At 32.8% G+C, this 19,061-nt stretch overlaps 1 protein-coding gene across 1 annotated transcript in view; it reads right to left on the minus strand.

Moving 5' to 3' along the window:
• The window catches only part of LOC126748490 (acetylcholine receptor subunit beta-like 1), a 91,189-nt gene that overhangs the window by 52,166 nt on the left and 19,962 nt on the right, over positions 1–19,061 (minus strand). Inside the window, exons 3-4 of the mRNA XM_050457757.1 lie at positions 16,333–16,377; positions 16,161–16,270 (exon numbers count right to left, since the gene is read on the minus strand). Of these exons, the coding sequence (XP_050313714.1) occupies positions 16,161–16,270; positions 16,333–16,377 (155 nt within the window). The remainder of the gene's footprint in view (positions 1–16,160; positions 16,271–16,332; positions 16,378–19,061) is intronic.

Here is a 19,061-nt window from a genome sequence, read left to right on the forward strand (position 1 = left end):
AGTGAGATTCGTATCATTGGTACGAATCATACGAATATGACCCACCTCTACTAAGAGAACGTACAAATGCCAACTATAAATTTTGAGAAGGCATCTCGAGTACCACTTTACTATAACTTATAAGGACGTTTTACATGTGACTTAAAGGTAGAAATAGCAGATTATCCACCCAACGACTTATACGAATCGAAATCTCAATGATTTGTTAATTATAAAAACTAGTATACAAAAATAAATCCTCCTAAAATATACTATAATATTAGTATATTTTTGTAGTTTATATAGTATATTTTGTAGTTTAATTTTAGACGTAGAATTATACCCTAGGATATATATCTTTTGTCTATATCAAGAATAAAGGCCTTGAAAATAGGCTAAAGATTTGTGAACTCATTTTTCTGATTTTTAAACCACTACTGGAATTAATTAATTGTATTGTCATAACATCAGAATATTTATATAATCGCTCAGAAGCCCACTAAAGAGGGGGTTTTAGAAATAACTCCAAAATTATCAAATTGTTTCACTATTTCAATTAGAAGAACTGATCATTTGATTTCTCAATTCTTTCGCGTATATGTAGAGACTTTCTAGTGTTCTGCTGTTAAAAAAATAGTGATACTAAATTCATTTAGCAGTAAAGTTTAACAATTTCCCAAAAAAAGGCTTCAATATTCAAATGAAATTTTCATCATCAAAATATTTTGATGAACATTGGGCATGAAGTAGTCTTATTGGTTGCTCCGTGTCATTTGGTAAAGAAATCAGAATCTAATAAAACGCCTTTGTTACCTATAGCCATGCATCAGAACCGTACTTAATAGCGTAAAGGCCTTATATTGAAGAAAATAATATTGAGTTTTCTTTTGTTGTAAACACTGAACAAATTGCTCAAAGTCACCTTGTGTCGATGCAAAAACAGAACAATAAAATTTTCATCGGAAGCAAAACTTTATACAAACTCTTGCGAGAGCGTACGTTTGTATGAAATAAATTAAATTCAAATGCATATTGTACTTATTCAACCTATAAGCATATTGTGTGTATTAATATAATAACTAAACTTTACATATTTGACAATACCGAAAACCAGATTAAACAAATATAAATTTAAACTTTTGTTTGCTGTTACACAAAGTTTTAATAGTAATATATTTTAACCGAAATTTACAGTATTTCTGAAGCCCAACTCGGTCTGTATATGTAGGTCAATAAACCGGCATTTAAATGAAATTTAATTGAACGTAAATTAATTTGTAATTAACTTTAGAGTAACTCTAAATGTTCGCCGAATGGCTGAATAGCTTTTGCCCGGACTCTCCCGTTAATTCCGAGTTTTTCCTCTACCTCATACGTTCTCCGAGGTCTAATTCCGAAACCCCTCCCTGTGAAATATCTTGTTACTTAAAATACGATCTTTGGGAGTTGCCTCTTGCGTTATTTATGTAAGAGTGAGAATCTTTAAGGTTAAAGGTTTGTTTTAATTGTGAAACCCTCGATGATTCTCTTAAAGTTGGGCGTTGCGGCTTAAAAGCTCTCCTATTGTACGTTTTAGCACCTTAGGATCTTAAGAAACAATTGTTTTTATATGAACTTAAATCGAAAATTACATAATTAAGTAATTCATTTCAATTTTCCAACACCCTAACTAGTCATACTTTTTTGAAGAAGATATAAAGGCACGCAATATAAGAAAAATAATAAGAAGTGAAAGATATACGATGTTTTCTTTGCCGAAGGTCAAAAAAGGGGGAAAATAAAAACGTCCATTAAAAGCGCCTTTCGGGATATAAACAATTTTCCATTAAAAGGAACATCAACAGCATACAAAGAAAGGAGAATATTACATTGGCCCGGAACTCCTCAGCACACAAAAAGACGTAATACAGGTTTTGCTTTTATTTCGTTATTGAGTTATGCGTTTGTTTCTTTACCAGTTTCTTGGGATATAAAACCAGACTTAAGATTCATACATTTTACATGACTTTAAAAAGAAGGAAAACAATATTATTGTATATACATTAGCAATTGAAAGACTATTTTATTTTTCAAACGTAAACGTTAATTTTTTGCTTTAAAAAAATAAAACACGGTAGTTCAATGTTGGTCACCACCAATGCTTGTCACCAAACAATGGCCGCACGCAACATGTGGGCTCAATCTAGTCGCGACATAATGGTGACTCCCCACGAGCTTTTTGCTTCGGTTTGATATTTATAGGGTTTATGCCAAAATTAAGGTTTATGCGTATGTTTGGGGTTATTGGATGGTTGGTAAGTTTCAAAACTCAAGAAGGCTTCCTACGTGTTTTGCGTCTGCATAGTGGATCTGTCCCCTAAAATCGTCCAATGGATTTATTCATGCATCGTTAAACCTCTTATCACTTCCAGTCTAGTGACTGCACGAAGAAAGTACAAATTCGAGTGCAACTGGATAGTCGTGCCTCACAGGAGCAATGCACAAGACCTTAACTAGATCCTTTGTAAATCTGTTGAACTTACCACCCCTGGAACCTAACTTGCATGTCCTTAGTGATCTAAGTGCTAGTGAGGAATGTAGAATTTGATCGCAGTAGTAGATTATTCTGATGGGTAGTAGCACTATAACGGCTACGTGGCCCATAAGACAGGAAGAGAGGAGTGGCAAGGCCCACAGTCTTGACACAGACGACTCCAAAATGAACCACAGAGCTGACGCAGGTTGTGTTGGTGATCCAAATACCAGCAAGCAGGGTAATTACGTTGGGGGAACACGCACTATTTAATTGTCGACACAGCAACTCAGTGCTTCCAATTTGTTTAGACATCAAAACTACCATTAAGGCTATTACGGATGAAAAGGTAAGCTCCAAGCTTTTAGTGAATTATAAAGGCCTTAGAGAAACTAGTGAAAAAAAGCTGCAGGGTTCAGCTGGGTTGGGTACATGGAATAAAAATTATCTACCCATCCCTGGTTGTATTTTTAACACTTGCTTATTGTGATGCTATCAGTGTATTCACGTGGAAAAAAAATTGACGTTATGTACTCTTTGGGTAGTTAACGAATCTTCTATGTGACTGATTTATGTGATTTTAAGGCCTTTAATTCCAAAGTATTTTATTCTAAGTAATACTCCTCAAATTAAAAGAAGGCATTACACTCAAGATATCTCTTGATTTGTTTTTTGAACTCATTAAAGTTAAGAGCTTTTCTAGCTGGTATGCGGTTAAAGAATTTCATTACTAAATATCTTGAGCCATTTCTGGATCTTTCCAGATGGCTAAAGTCATGTACAAGATTATGGTTGTTTCTTGTGTTGAGAGAGTTGTATAGATTGAGATTTGGTTTAACCTGCGACAAACACTGAATAATGTACACACAGGGTAAGGTTAAAATGAAATATTAAGATTTATGAAAGAATTTCGACAGTCTTCTCTATAGCCAAGACCGGAGATTATTTTCTTTATTGGGCAAATGCCTTATCAATAATACATAAATGACCTCAGGCAAAAATAGAATGGAAGTTTCTATAGTATGCCGTTAGAACTGTATCTCTAGAAGTGACCGAGACCAGGTGTCTGAATAAGAGTTGTCGAGACAGTTTTTTTGAGAGATTTACAAGGTGTTGCTCCCAGATTAATACAGCATCCAATTGTACGCCGAGAAATTTAGCTTCTATGATGTACAATCTCATTGTTCATTCTACAAGTGAACCTAATACTTTGCGATTTTGCGATCTATCGTCAGCAAATAACACGATGTTGGATTTCTTCTGGACACAATTGAATTCCTTTAACAAAATGCCTGCAACCTCACAGAGAGACTCTCAAATGTCATAACTTAAGCTCCCTCTGATAAAAAGACCTAATTCCCCATGACACTTCTGAAAAATCCAGAAGCCCCTAATGAGAACAGTGTCTAGCTCGCCTGGTACCAATCAGTGTTCATTCTCATCTTGACATCAACAATTTTTTGTTCTTCATTTATTACCAAATAGGAAAAGGGAGTTCCAGTGAAAATCGGTGTTGTTGCCTTATTACTTTTATCAAAAGAAAAATAAAAAAAGGGATTGCGCAAAAGCTAGATAACTAATTTACAGATCAATTTGATGGAACAAGTATATAAGAATATTAAATACTGTATAACATATATATGGTCTATTTATATAACGCATTAAGTCAGTTCCAATCAACAGGCTATGAAAAGGATTAAACTTGAATTAACCCCGAATGGAAGCCTGCAAAACTCAATTTAAACGGTTCCCGTAGGATTTCGATGGCACAGGCGATATAAACGGTTGATCTGGCCGAAACAATAGTTTCGCAGCTGCAATGAAACAAACAGGTCTCATATGGAATAGCGTTATTTCTATCTATAAATCGGAAATTACGCACGCCTACATTCACTTGCCTTATGACAGAATTGAAGTTTCCAAACGGAACAGAACTAGTATTTATTAAAAAACAATCAGTTTTTTCTGATGTCGTGGCATTATAATTTTTATTGATCTTAATATTATTTAAGAAACTATTGCATCATAGAAGTTCAGTGAGGAGTGAGATAAGAAAAAAAATTGTTAATGAATACTCTAAAAATCCAAGATAGAAAGAAGAGGAAGACTTGAATGAGTAGAATTAAGTAAAAAAATGAGTCCAGAGCACCTTAGTCTTATAAATTCTAATGCTGATTATAGATATAAACATTAACAAAACAGTTGATAAACTCACATCAGAGAAAAATACGAAACGCAACAAGACTAAGAAGAAAAAGATTTTTTATTTTATAGGATTCATTCATCTAACAATCAAATTCCGCAGCCTAAACTTCTGGCTATGGAAAATTTGGGTATAAAAGTTGATACGTTTACTGCATTTACTATAAATAAGTGGAAAAGTTCCTTTAGAAACTAACCCAACTAGTCCAAGCATTTCGATGGAAAATATGAAATTAATATTTTCCTGTAACCTGCTATAAGACCTCTTAAACTAGGTTCTGCTATTATCAAATAACCATATAAAATTTACATAATTAAAACTTTATTCACCAACGTAAAATCAACTTGACAGAAGTTACGTGGAGAGTTACACAATGTAGGTCTTTATTCGTTTTTACTAAGCCTTTTCGTCTGCCTGAAGTTGTATGTCTGTTTTAAAGTAACTGTTTACGTCATAAAATCCTTTATTGTTTGTAACTAAAATAAATTCTAGTGATTTGTATAAGGGTGTAATTTAAGTTCCAGAGCACTTCAGAGACTGATGAGGTCCTTGAAACTTGATGGAAGTTTTGGATTTTATCTACGAATCAATTAAGTATATTCGAACTTGAAAGTTTATCTGGTGTTGATGGGCATTTGGCATGATTAACACTACAGAGTTTCGAACTTTTGCTAGCTCTTATCAACTTAAAACTTTCATTAAATTGAGGTAAGGCATTGCTAATGGAGGCACGCCTGATTGGTTTCAATACTATGCGAACGTGGGTCATTGCACCTTCCTCGGTTCAATGACATAATGCACTTTCGACTTAGCCAATTCTCCATTTTTTTTCAATTAGTCCCCCAATATTTTTGTAAACTTAGGCATAGTGTATATTATGGATTTTTTAATTTTTCTAGTTTGCTGTTAACATAATTTCAAAAATCCCGCCATTCAAATATTTACAGCGTTGGAGGGCGTAGATGTGCCTAGTTTCCGGATCTCGGATATCTAATCCATTCCTGAGATTGGTTACTTTTCGAAAAAAAACCTTTAGTTTAAAATTATTTTTTGCTAGATTTTTTTGATTCTGTTTACGTCTCTTATTTTATTTGGTGATACATTAAAATTATAGTTGTGGTGCTTTGCAATATTGGGAATTCTCAACAGTTGTTCAAACTCATAGAGTAATTAAAAGTATAAGAGGGTTCAATCCCATAGTAACAAGTAGACACCATCTTTATCCTAAACTCGATTGCAGCATCACGGATGCGGTCTAACCGAACTAAAATAATTGACATTTGTCACAGTCGGTAAAATAGTCTACTGTAATACCGATCCGTCATATAAATGAAAGGCGTGCTATTCAAAATTTTAGAATGGCGCGAAATTTAAAATTATTGACCCATTAAATCAATTTTTAACAGCGTAAAGACTGTTAATCTCGATCACAAACTCTAAAAAATTATGAAGTAGTGCAAGTGTATTAACTTAATATTTAAAGAGGCTAAGAGTGATAATGTATGTAATTTAAGTTTATTTTTTACATTTTTTAATTGAATTCGTTAGTTTTTTGACATTAAATTCATCAATTTTGCTTTTAAGCTGTTAAGTTAATGCATTAATGCCTTTCAAAAAAATAAATTGTTAATAATGCAGCTTTTCATTGATTTTTAGAGAATGTGAAAGAGATTTTATAGCCCAATACGCTATCAAAAAAAGATTTATTGGGTCAATTATGTAAGACAATATTTTAGAGATTTAAGTATAATATATTAAATCCTATTTTGAGAATTAAATGCTCGATACTAACAATGTTAATTTCACTGTTATCAACAAATTAACAAGGGTAGCGGTAGAATTAAAGTCAACTGTAAAGTAAGTTTATAATTTATTGTCTTAAAAGGGATCCTGATACAATTTGTTTTTGTACTGCTTTAGCACAACACTGTCCATGATATGTATTTTGCTTTTTATACATTTTGAGGATATGATACAAAAATTACAATTTATCAAATTTATAAATTAATTATTTATAGACATAAGAACTATATTTCTTAAAAATATGCCCTTAAAATTTTACATTTACTACCTACTTTTTTACAGAGTACAGAGGGTACCAAAAAATGTTAGGGGAGTGGTACTATATAAAAACTAACCCTGTAATTAAAATATTCTTTATGGAGAGTATGTATGATATATTAAATACATATTAAGGAGAATCCCTGGATCTTACTCCCATCTTATCGAGGTGAGGTACCTCCATGAGTAGTGACCTGGTAGAATGGAAGTTGTTTTACTTATTGTGCTTTTGGTACTTCCTAGCAGCAAAGCACTGATAATACCTTTCGTCAGACCTAGTAAAAAGTGGCCTAGCATAATTATGTTCATTCTGAACATTATATTGAGATTGCTGGATTATGACAGCAGGTAATAATTAATATTCATTTCTCTATGTTCTGGCTTCCATCTTACTCCATGCTTAAACATGGTTGCCAAATATTAATACCGATAACACGTCTTAGCTTATTAAATTTACAGAAAACTATATTGAAAAGCAAAATATGAGGTCGGAACGGAATCGAATTAAACCAATTTTCAACTCATTCTGATGTAAGTTTTTCTTCTTATACTTTTCTGAAATACTGGAACCAGCCAATTACGAAAACGTATTAGACGTAGGATATCTGACAGCTAGGCCGTGGGACGACGCCCCTTTAAACAACATGTATAAATTGGGTGGGGATCGGTATCGTATGTCGGCCATCTTGCTTGGCAAATTGTCAGAGAGCTGACAGAAATGACGTTGACATTGACTGATGAATTCAATCATTTGTCATGTCATTTAAGTTTGTTTTTAATGATGCCATAGGTATGAAGGTCGAATATGGCGGGGCGGAATAGTCTGTTCACCCAAGATGATCGACTGATTCTTATTGGCAAATTTTTGTTGTACATCTAATATAACGTTAATAACATTTTAATTGTCGTATTTGACGTCTCAACTGTCTTTTTTTATATTCCATTTGGGTCGAAAACAAGCCAAGCCTTATGATTTTCTTCTCATTTAAAATTTTTAACTAATTTTATAGCTTTTTGTAGTTTTTCTGATTTTCGGTGTTATTTTATAAGCTTGGAAACATCCAATCTTTGCAGAAGAACACAGAGTAGAGGACAGGTAAATTCCTCTCAGGTCAGTTCTCAATTTTTACAATTCAATTCTAATTCCATATTCCACCGATGAAAATTTCCGGTATTTCCATTTCATTGTCTTCATTTAGGTTAAGATATTTGTGCAAATATTCTTTATGCACATCAGTAATTACCCAGACAGTCGTAAAAATCATAGATATTTTAAATTTTCATTAAATCCATCCTTCCCAACACTTTTCTGGTTCCAATTTGAACAACCCTGGTAATCCTGTGCAACTTATATGGGATGGTGTACCATGGTCACCACATAAAATTAAAATGCAAGTGAGCATTACTCAAAGGCCCTTAATGCAAAAAAAGTCCTATTTGCACCCCAGTCCACAGTGTGTTTGACGATGTATTCAATGATGTTGCTCAAATTGAGAGAGAACGTCTTTATCCAGTTAATAAAGAAGCTCTAAGTTCGTTTTCATAAAAAAATCTTCAAAAATAATGGTTGCAAATCTTACAAGTTCTAATTCACTAAACATTTTACTTGACAGACCTTGACACTGTGAATCAGGATAGTACGCCAATATCCTCCAACTCTGATTTCTCCGGTTTCAAAAAACTTATACAGGTCATGGTGCCAAAAACTTTTTTCTTCTTAAAAATTAAAGGGGCTACTTACTTGTTTCAACTTAATGAAGTTACTTTACTTACTGAAGACAACCCCACTGGCATGTGACATTTTTACCCTATTGTGGGTAAAAATTTCGAATTAACAACTTTAATAAAACGTGGGTATATCTAAACTAATAAACGTATTGTTAATTTTAAAATAAAATTCTTCTGCGAATGACTGTAAATTCAAATATCGCGCAATAGATCAGGCTTGAATTTCCCGCCACACGCTACCCAAGATGATCGCCCCCGTCCTTGTCATCAACGTCAATAGAGCTGTCAATGGAATTTCTGTCCGATTATTAGCCAACACGCATTTCTCTATATTTGTGTTCTGCGATGTATGCCGTAAGCGCAGATTGAGTGTTTTTAGGATGCTATTTTAAGAGATTTACTTTTTTTCCTAAAAAGTATCTCTGTCAACATCAGGAGTAATGTTTTAATTGATTTGCAACAATTCCAGATTTCCCGTAAGAAAATGTGACTTTATTTATTACTGTCATCTTTTTGTATTGTCAATCAAGAAGTTTCACTTTGTCTCATTTTCCTTTCCACCATTAAAAAATTTAATAAAATTTTCATGTAAAATATCCGTCATGTAGGAGTCTGTAGATTTTAAATGGTCTGATAAACATAGTTATAAAAGATTTTTTCACTGCCTTTTTATTTGCCTAGTTTTTTAAAATTTTATTTCATGCTGGGTACCTATTATATGAAATATCTTTATTTTGTCGTAAAATATTTGTAGGTTCTTCAATACAAGAACTATTAAAATAATTAGCTACTCCCTTGCCACTTAATAAACTATTATTCTCTATATTAAATAAAAAAACTTTTTGATTTTCTAATCTCATCTGTTAATAATATCCCTATTATACAGGGTGTTCCGCTGGTCATGTTACAAACTTCTGGGGCAGATAGAAAACGTCAAAAGAAAAACAAAAGTTCATATAAACATGGGTCCGGAAAAGCTTCCTCAGGGAGCTAGAGCTCTTTGAGAATAACCTTTAAAAACTAGTTTTTTTTTTAATAGCTCCGGAACTATGTACTTTAGCTACCACAACCAATTTTGGGAGGTAAATTATTGTTAGTACGTTTATTCTTTTAAACCTAAAAAAAAACCTAAATAAAAAAAATATTTACCAGGGGCTTCAGAATCAGGGGGGTATTTGGTAAATTTAGGCCCATTTCTTTAAGACTTTAATTTCTGCCCGTTTGGGCATTAGATTATGATGTTCCTATGCTTTTTACATAAAAAAAGGGTTTTTAGTAAAAGTCGGTAAATGGTAAATATCACCATTTTTGTGGAAATTGACGAAAAGCAAGTTATGAGATACAAAAATGAATTACCTATTGTTACCTACATATTTTTTTTTATTATTAGTAAACAATTAAAAAAAAAATCTGGCGTAAATAAAAAATAAATGTTAAAATGTTCTGATTCTGAAGCCCCTGGTAAATATTTTTTTTATTTAGTAGGTTCAAAAGAATAAACGTACTAACAATAATTTACCTCCCAAAATTGATTGCGGTAGCTAAAGTACATAGTTCCGGAGCTATTAAAAAAAACTAGTTTTTAAAGGTTATTTTCAAAGAGCTCTAGCTCCCTGAGGAAGCTTTTCCGAACCCATGTTTATATGAACTTTTGTTTTTCTTTTGACGTTTTCTATCTGCCCTAGAAGTTTGTAACATGATCAACGGAACACTCTGTATACCTCTTTTGCATGTTTTTTTGCATAGTATGAGCATTGTGCGGTTTGATAAGGGTGATTGTGTCCTAAATATTATAAAAAATAAGATTAAAAAGTATAGAGAACCCGATAAAATAAGTTATCTGTATTAAGAAATACCGCGGAGTCTTGCGTCAGATCACATCTCATTAATATGTCATTCGAAAACGGAATATTTCCAAATTCATAAAAAAATTGTAAAATTGTTCCTGCTTTTCAAAAACGGAACTCTAATTTGGTTGAGAACTGAAGAGCCAGTAGCTTCACCTTCCTATTTCTCCAAAATACTGGAATATGCATTCTTGACAGCTTATCTAATGAAAAACATTTTATCGTTTTTATCTGAGGTTAGCGATGCACTTGAGGCAGCTGAGAGCCCTTTGAGGATTTTTCGCGATCTAAGCAAGGCGTTCGAATGTGTCAGCCATGATGCTTTGTTGTGCAAGATGGAATCATACAGCATTAGGGGTGTCCTCTTAAGTTGCTTAACATCAAAGAATAAACTTTTATATAGGTAAAACTTTTTCTTGATACCGAGAAAAAATTACATGGTTTTTTCACCGAGAGGGGTTTTTTCCAGAATTTCAAATTGGTGCTCTGTAGTACACTATTGTTTACTGATTTTTGAAGTATAATAACTCGGTGAGATATTAAAACTAAAGGTAAAGAGTTTTATTTTATCCTGATCAATATCCTATGCTAATATCTAAATAAAAAGACCCAGTAACGTTTGCTTTGGATATTGCGATTAAATAACGAAATTATAACACTTCTTACAAAACGAAATTTGATTTTCCCGCCTTAATTTGGCTGCGCCTACCATTTTGGTTGGTCCAATTAGGCACGTCAAACTATCAAGTTAGTTACAACAGTTTCCGTTGAAAAGCGAGAGGACGCTTGCCAGACAAAGATAGGCCCGGATGGCGTGGGAGAGACGAGGACACAAGATAGTCAGTCAGCTGACACCGTGGTTTTGAAATTGTGAACGGGCCGGACGACATGCAGTGGCGTGCAATGAAATCAGGATGGAGATTATTGTTTCTTTCAGCTATTTTGGTTTTTAAATATTGTTAGACTTGTTTGCGTTGTTTAATATTATTTTCGTTATAATCTAAATTACAAAATTGGAAAGAATAAAAAATAAGTCCAGTCATTCACCAGTGGATAAAGATATAACTTTGTTAAGGTTACATCTTTCAAAAGAAATTGAAATTTTAGTGTTAAAGGTTATCAACTAATTTAAAATTTTTATTAAAAATTTTACATCTAAATAAAAATAAAAATTCATGGATAACATATGAAATTAGAAAATCAAAATAATAATAAAAAAAGTTTTTTTTTTAATTTAATATTGAGAATATTGGTTTGCGAATTACCATAGACATATTTAATTATTTTAATATTTCTTTTATTGAGTAACCTACAAATATCCTAAGCATTTTATGACAAAATAAAGATATTTTATCTAATAGGTAGGTACCCAAAATACCTCTTTTGCATAGTATGAGCATTGTGCTTTTCAGTGAGGGTGAAGTCCTAAATATTATAAAAAAATAACACTAAAAAGTCTGGCGGATCCGATGAAATGCCGTTATCTGTATTAAAAAATACCGCGAAGACCATTAATACATCTCATTAAAATGTCATTTGGAAAGGATATATTTCCAAATTCATTAAAAAATTGTAAAGTTATTCCTGCTTTTAAAAACCGGGATCCTAATTTGATTCAGAACTATAGGCCAATAGCTTTACCTTCCTGTTTTTTCAAAATACTGGAATATGCTTTTTTGAGAGCTTATCAAATAGAAAACAAAATATTTTCAAAAAGACAACATGGTTTAAATGTTGGATAGATCTACCTTGTCTGCGATTTTATCATTTTTATCTGAGGTTAGCATTAGGCAGGTGAGGGCCTTGTGGGGATTTTCCGCAATCTAAGCAAGGCGTTCGAATGTCACAGCCATAATATTTTGCTGTGCAAGATGAAATCATACGGCATTAGGGGTGTCCTCTTAAGTTGCTTAGCATTGCTTAGAATAAACTTTTATATAAAACTTCCTCTTAATACCGAGAAAAAATTACACGGTTTTTCACACAATTAGGTTTTTCCACAATTTCAAATTGGTGATATGTATTACACTACTATTAACTGATTGCAGTACATCAACTCGGTGAGAATTATATTATTAAGACTAAAGGTGAAGAGTTTTATTTTATTTTATCCTGATCAATATCTGATGCTAACACCTAAACAAAAAGGCCCTTTTTGATTAGGCGTTTGCTTTAGATATTGCGATTAAATAATGAAATTATAAGATTTCTTATAAAATAAAATTTGATTTTACCGCCTTAATTTGAGTACACTTTAATGTATTATTTGTCCAATTAGGCACGTCAAACTGTCAAGTCAGTTACAACCGTTTCCGCTGCCAAGCGAGAGTACGCTAACAGATTTGCCAGACAAAAATAGGCCCGGATGGTGTGGGAGAGACGAGGACAGAACATAGTCACCTGATACCCTGGTGTTGAATTGTAAACGGGCCGGTACGATTGGCCGGACGATAGGCAGTGGTGTGCAATAAAATCAGGATAGAGATTATTATTCCTTTTAGCTATTTTCACTTTTAGACTTATTTGGGTTTTTAGACTAATTTATCGTGTTTTCGTTATAACCTAGCTTAAAAAGTTGGAAAGAATAAGTCCGGTCCGTCACCACCAGATAGATAAAAAAATAACCTTTGAAATTCTAGTGTACAAGGTTAAATTAAACTAAGTAATTCATTTAAATTTGGCAGAAATAAGGATTAAATTAGGTTCATATTGTTCAAACAATGTTCACACTTACTTAGGAAGACCTGTGTCATTTAATGTATTGGTAAATTGATTTGTCACAGATTAAGTGCAAAGTCACGTTACATATATATTACGTTATACGACATATCTTTTGAAGTAATAGTAATTTCCGTAGATATATTTATTTCTGTTACAGATTGTATTTAATTAATCTAACTCCCTTGAAAGTTAACGAATTCCACACTCTGTATTATGTCAATTTTAGATAATAAAAATTTGAAATAAAGGTTACACATAAGTAAAATTTATTTTATTTTACTAACTGATTATGTATAACTAACAAACTCAAACGAGGATCTGCAATTTAAAAATACAAATTTTAACGAGAAACTAAACCTAAATCAATAAATTCAAATTAATATGCAATGTTTGAGCTTCTGCTGCTTAGCAAGGCGTTAAGGCATCTCGGTATTCCAATAATTAAATTCTTGATTTCTTCCTGCGGAATATTCATCAGTCTCTCGGGAAAGGCCGCAATAGGTTGGTATGAATTTGATGAATTATTTTTTTTAATGCTCTATGGGATTCAGACGGTCAACTACTGGCAAAGTGTTAATTTTCCAAAATGAAGATACAATATGCACCTATCATCATCCCAGTAAGTAAATTATAAAAATTCTTCTACCAAAAATTATAATTTTCCTAAAATACACCCAGTAAATAACTCTTTCAAGTCTATTCTGACTTGCCTCCAAACATTTAAAAGGTAAACATCGTTAGTGAGTCACCAACCAAAACAAGAGATCGATCTGATAATATCATACTTCTTTATCTGTTGAAAAACAATTTTGTTGTCAGAATGAAGAAAGAAAAAGAAGGGTGACGAGCATCAAAGCAAAAAGTCTTCTGGGCCATAATTCAGAACGTAAGTATTGCATACTAATTATCGCAAGCTTTGGTTCTATTTCAGGCACAATCTATCGGCATAATCACTATCACCTTGGGTTTGTTAATCATAATAATCTTGGTGAGATTTCTAGGAATCCATAGTTTGATAAGAACAGCAAGAGGTACATTTACCAAGATACGTAAATAACATACCCTATCTCTCCACATTTATATCAGAATAGGAATTATAAATGCTAAATATAATATATCTATGCCTTCCTATATGGGGCTTAAGCGTTGACCCATACCGAAAAGCTCATAGATGCATTTGACATGTCAACGTCTATCAAGTTGAGATGTGGTTCCACCGATACGGTATTGCAACGCATAGGTAGACAACTAGAATACATAACAAATGTCAAATGCAGAAAATCGGAACAATGTCATGCGGAATAAAAAGCACCACCTTCTTCAACTTATTTTTTAAGGGAAAATAGAGATCCGAAGGACGAATATCGTTACTGCGAAATTTACGAACGTGGTCCGGAATTGCATCATTAGCTCTATTCAGAGCGGCAGTAAATAAAGTAATTTGGACCAAGAAAAAATTAGTTCGGTAATTGCGGAATACGTACTGCAATCCTCTCGATAGCCTTGACCAGTTATAAATATCCTCTGCCGCCTAAACTTCTCATATGACAAGGGTTTCTTAGAATAATGTAAAAAAATTAAAAAACACTGTTTATCGAGCTACTACTCAGTGAAAAAAACAGCTAGCGAAGTAAACTCACTTAACCGAAGAGATACTACTATGTTGTAGTTTTTTTCTTGAACATCACATATTACAGATATGATGGTGATTTCAAAATAATCATTAATTTATTTTTTGAAATACTTCCTTGGACAGAATTGGCAAAAACGAAGTTGGACGTTATATATAAGCAAACACTTACCCTTGAAGATACAACTTTTGATGTGTTAAACACTAAGGAGTAAGTACCAGAGGTAATGGTTTACCAATTTTGTTGAAAGGAATATCATATTTTATTTCAGTTATTATCTGTTTAGTTATTCAGTTGCTGTGGTTTGTATAACCTTCCTTTCCTAGGCGATTGAACCATATGATAACATGGCTCTTAGTAAAACTTTGTACAGCCATAACTTAATTTTTCGCCTCAAGTAAACACATCCTGTATTTGTCTAAAGCAGTTTCTTGCCTTGAGGGTAGTCTGGCTGATGTGTGGTCTCCAGGTCATTTAAACATTGGAGAACGGTATTTGTGTTCCGTTTAATTACTGACTTAAGCCTTCATATTTGCATCACTTGTGAATTGTGTTCAGAACATCCTGTGTTCTTTCCGAAATACAGTTAATGCGTCTACGGGTGACTACTATCAACAAGTCATTCGCAAAGCCCAGGCAATGCATTTTTTCCCTTCTTATTAGTAGGTCCTCTAAGAAAACTCCACCGTATAATGGCGATAGAAGATCACTTCAGATTAAACTGATTGTCCTTTGTCTTATGCTAGCATCAATCAGTTACAGAGAGTGAATGGAATTCTCCTTTAAGCAAGTGAATTGAGGATTAACTTATTTGGGACCTAATTAAACGCTCCTTGACAGAATGTTATTCAGGTTAGTTAGGTTTATTTACTTAGTTTCTGGAGAATTTACTGCCTGATAGCAATCACTAAAGTACACTTACTTTGTAGTTTTTTAACCAATTGATAGGCTAATTTAGTGCTTCAGAAAAGAGACAACAATTTATCAACCGCTTTAAATGAAATCAATTTTAAAATAAGGAAATTCCTAATCCTAAATTCAAAACAAAAATGTAACTTGCTTTTCTGAGGAAAACTTAGCTCAACAGTGAATGCTAAGAAAATGATAAAAAATAAATATAGACATAAAAAAATTGTATGTCTCTCCATAAAATGTAATTCAACTCTGTGTTATGTTAGCTCTGGTGACAACAACTCCCTTGTTCTCTTCTAGAATTTCTTAAAGCTCCTAAATAATTTATACATAGCCGCTTCAGAAGTGTTAAAATATGATAACGCACTATACCCAAGAGGCCGGTAAAATAATACTAAATTGGACGTAAATATTTAAAAAGTTTGTATTTACACATAAATCTGTTTTTTATTCGCGCCTTGCTGTGGAAATTTATCATCAAAAGAGACGGTGACGCCAGAACATGCATCTCCGCCGGGGATGTTGAAGGTTTCAATTTTAGGAATTTATGGTCTAAGAAGACTTACTTATTAAATAAAACTATGTCCGGCTTCCACACTTTGTCTGGTGGTAACCTTAGAACTGCTATTCCTCCATAGTCCGCCTCGTCCCACTGTAATTGATAATCGTTCCACACCTAAAACAATATAGAAAGTTTAAATCAATTGGCCTGATTCAAATTTTTGTTAGTTTACTTACCAACCGCAGCCAGACGTTTGATTTTAAAATTTGATTTTTCTCGTTCTGAAAATAACAAAAATATTTGTTAGTAAAACTTATTGTAGACATTCGTACATATAAATGACAAATTGTGTTTTCTTCCATTAAACATTTTTAATGCTTGCGTCCATTTAAAATTATTATCTTAAATGCCAATCACTACTAAACCCAAATGTAAAAGCTCCAACAGAAATATATTAAAACAAAATAGATTATTTTTTTTAATAATAAATTATAAACCCCTTAAAGAGTTACGCCCATGACATATATGTCGGCATCTTGTAATGTATCGGCAACACTGCACAAATCATCCGCTATACTGCTAAATGAATTAAAATAGCTCCAAGGTTATATTAAGGGTGACCATACACGATTAGCGGAGTTGTTAGGCCTGTCTGGTGAAACATATCTGCTAATGATTCCTAATATATCACTAACTGATTTTATGAGTAAATTATTATTAATAGCAACAAATATGTTTTGAGATTTCCCTTCAGACTACTAGGTTATGAATATATAAATACTTTATAACTAAATTATATATAATGCTTTGCAAATGTAAAGGAAAGTTTCATAAATAAAAAAACTTGTACTCTAAGGAGTACAAGTTATCTGAACTCTAATATCTGGTGGTACCCATGCTAGGTTCCACTAAGTTAATTATCAGGGTATGGTCAAGTAAGCATTTAGTTAAAAGATCAGGTTAGGTTTAAACCACTTGGTTTGTCTGAATAACCCTTCAATTAGAATTAATGATTCCTAACATCTGATTTATGGTAGGTCCAACAAGTAAGACTTAATTGTACAGGGCATTGTTAAATGCAAATGTAGTGAGCCCTCAGTTAATAGATCTGGTTAGGTATTTGAGTCAAAAATCCAGAGCGTAGTCTGAAATAATTTCAGTCTATGATGAGGAAAACCTAATATAGAATGATCCAGAAGTGATTTATTAAAAGCTTTAGTTAATTCTACTAATTTTCTATCAAAACCTATTGCGATTTTCCCCTAGCAAATAGACTGTCTTCTACATAAGAGATTCAGATCAGAGGACTGATTAGTTCTAGCGCCACATCACTCTTGAGAGTCCCGTGTATACTCCCAGCAGAGCTGTTATATAGTGCGTTACCTTGTTTCCAGAGCTCGGTATGAATGCTATTGTTCTTTTATTATGGAAACGATTGTAAGCAATGCCTAGAACTTTTTTTTTCTTTTTCTCGGCATCCGATTTTGCAAGCCTCTTCATTCCTTTAAATTCTAGTGTGTCCTGTTATCCATATTAGGAAGATTTTGTTACTACACCTAGCATTTCTTCGTGCATGTGATAAATTATAACGCTTTCAGTTAGTATTGGAATCCATATTAATGTTTTAAAGTTCATTTACTGTTCTGCCTGAAATATTAGCCTATACTGTCCAAGGTCGAATGATTTTACATTTTCGACCGTAAGTTCCAGCTCCAGCTACTTAGTAAGTCTCATAGTTATCTGTTTAACTTTTTTAAGCGTAAAGTTCTCACATCTCCTCTGATGATGGACGGCATTCTCAGAGGAAAATTTGATCCAGTCTACTGATGTCTACCGGCTTACATGTTACTAGTATGTAAAGCTTAAGCCCCTTAGAGAGTTAACACATTCTATATCTCCATAGAGGCCGTCAGTATGGTTTTTAACTCACGTTTAATAATTATATAAGCGAGCATTTGAGCGTTTTGTTTAAACAAGTTGTTGAGTAGCTTTGTTTCACCACACCATACACTCCAAGCTATAATGGCTTCAAAACGCAATTGATATCCTGATTTTCTGAAGACTTTTATAAAATCCCTCATTGTTCGGAAATTAATATAAGAAAAAATGAAACTTATGATATACTCGATATAGTTAAGCCTCCAGGTAATAGGGTCCCGGGTATCGTGATCCGTGACGTATCCAATGCAATTTCACTCTTAGGCACATTTGTTATTTCGTTATATTTATGGATATTATTTTTTATGTTAAATATGCCAATATTTATTGTAAAACTGTATGTATTATACAAAATTGCTTAGGTCTGCAGTAGAATAGCAAAATCTAAAATAAATTAAATAGAATGCTTTATCTGTATCATTTACTGTTCCATAGTCCGAAATATTAAAATCCGTTTAAGTGCTATTGTTTCCTGTTTAAAAATCACAAATTTTATGGATGTTGCATTGTACGCTGAAAAACTAAAAAAGGTAAAATTTATGGAGGTACATTTTATCTATGGAGTTAATCTAAAAATGAAATGCATCGAAGTGAAAATTTATTAAAAAACCAAATTTATTGTTCTATATTTTTGCAATTATATTAGGGCTCTACGCTTCGTAAAATATCGAAAATGACAATAAATGGGAATACTCAAAAATAAAATTCAATTTTAAAAATAAAAATAGTTTTAAATTATACGCATAACTTTCGAAAAACAGTCTTCTACCTGGTTTTCTAAAACCTACTTCTTTATTTAAATCCTTATCTTAATGTAACAAGAGATCCCTGACGCCCTCAAGACTCTTAAAAAATTCTACAAAAGCCCCAAAAAATTTTAAGACTTTCATGAAAGGGCTCGAGATATATAGCTGAAGCAAAATAATAAGACTATAAGGTGTTCTTGTCGGGAATAAAATATTTTGCATGCATTCGCCTCAAAAGCCTCGGGCGTTTTCCCGGATTTTTACATCCAGCGCTCTGCGTC

This window comes from Anthonomus grandis, chromosome 22 (assembly GCF_022605725.1).
Source record: "Anthonomus grandis grandis chromosome 22, icAntGran1.3, whole genome shotgun sequence".
NCBI classification, from domain to species: Eukaryota; Metazoa; Arthropoda; class Insecta; order Coleoptera; family Curculionidae; genus Anthonomus; species Anthonomus grandis.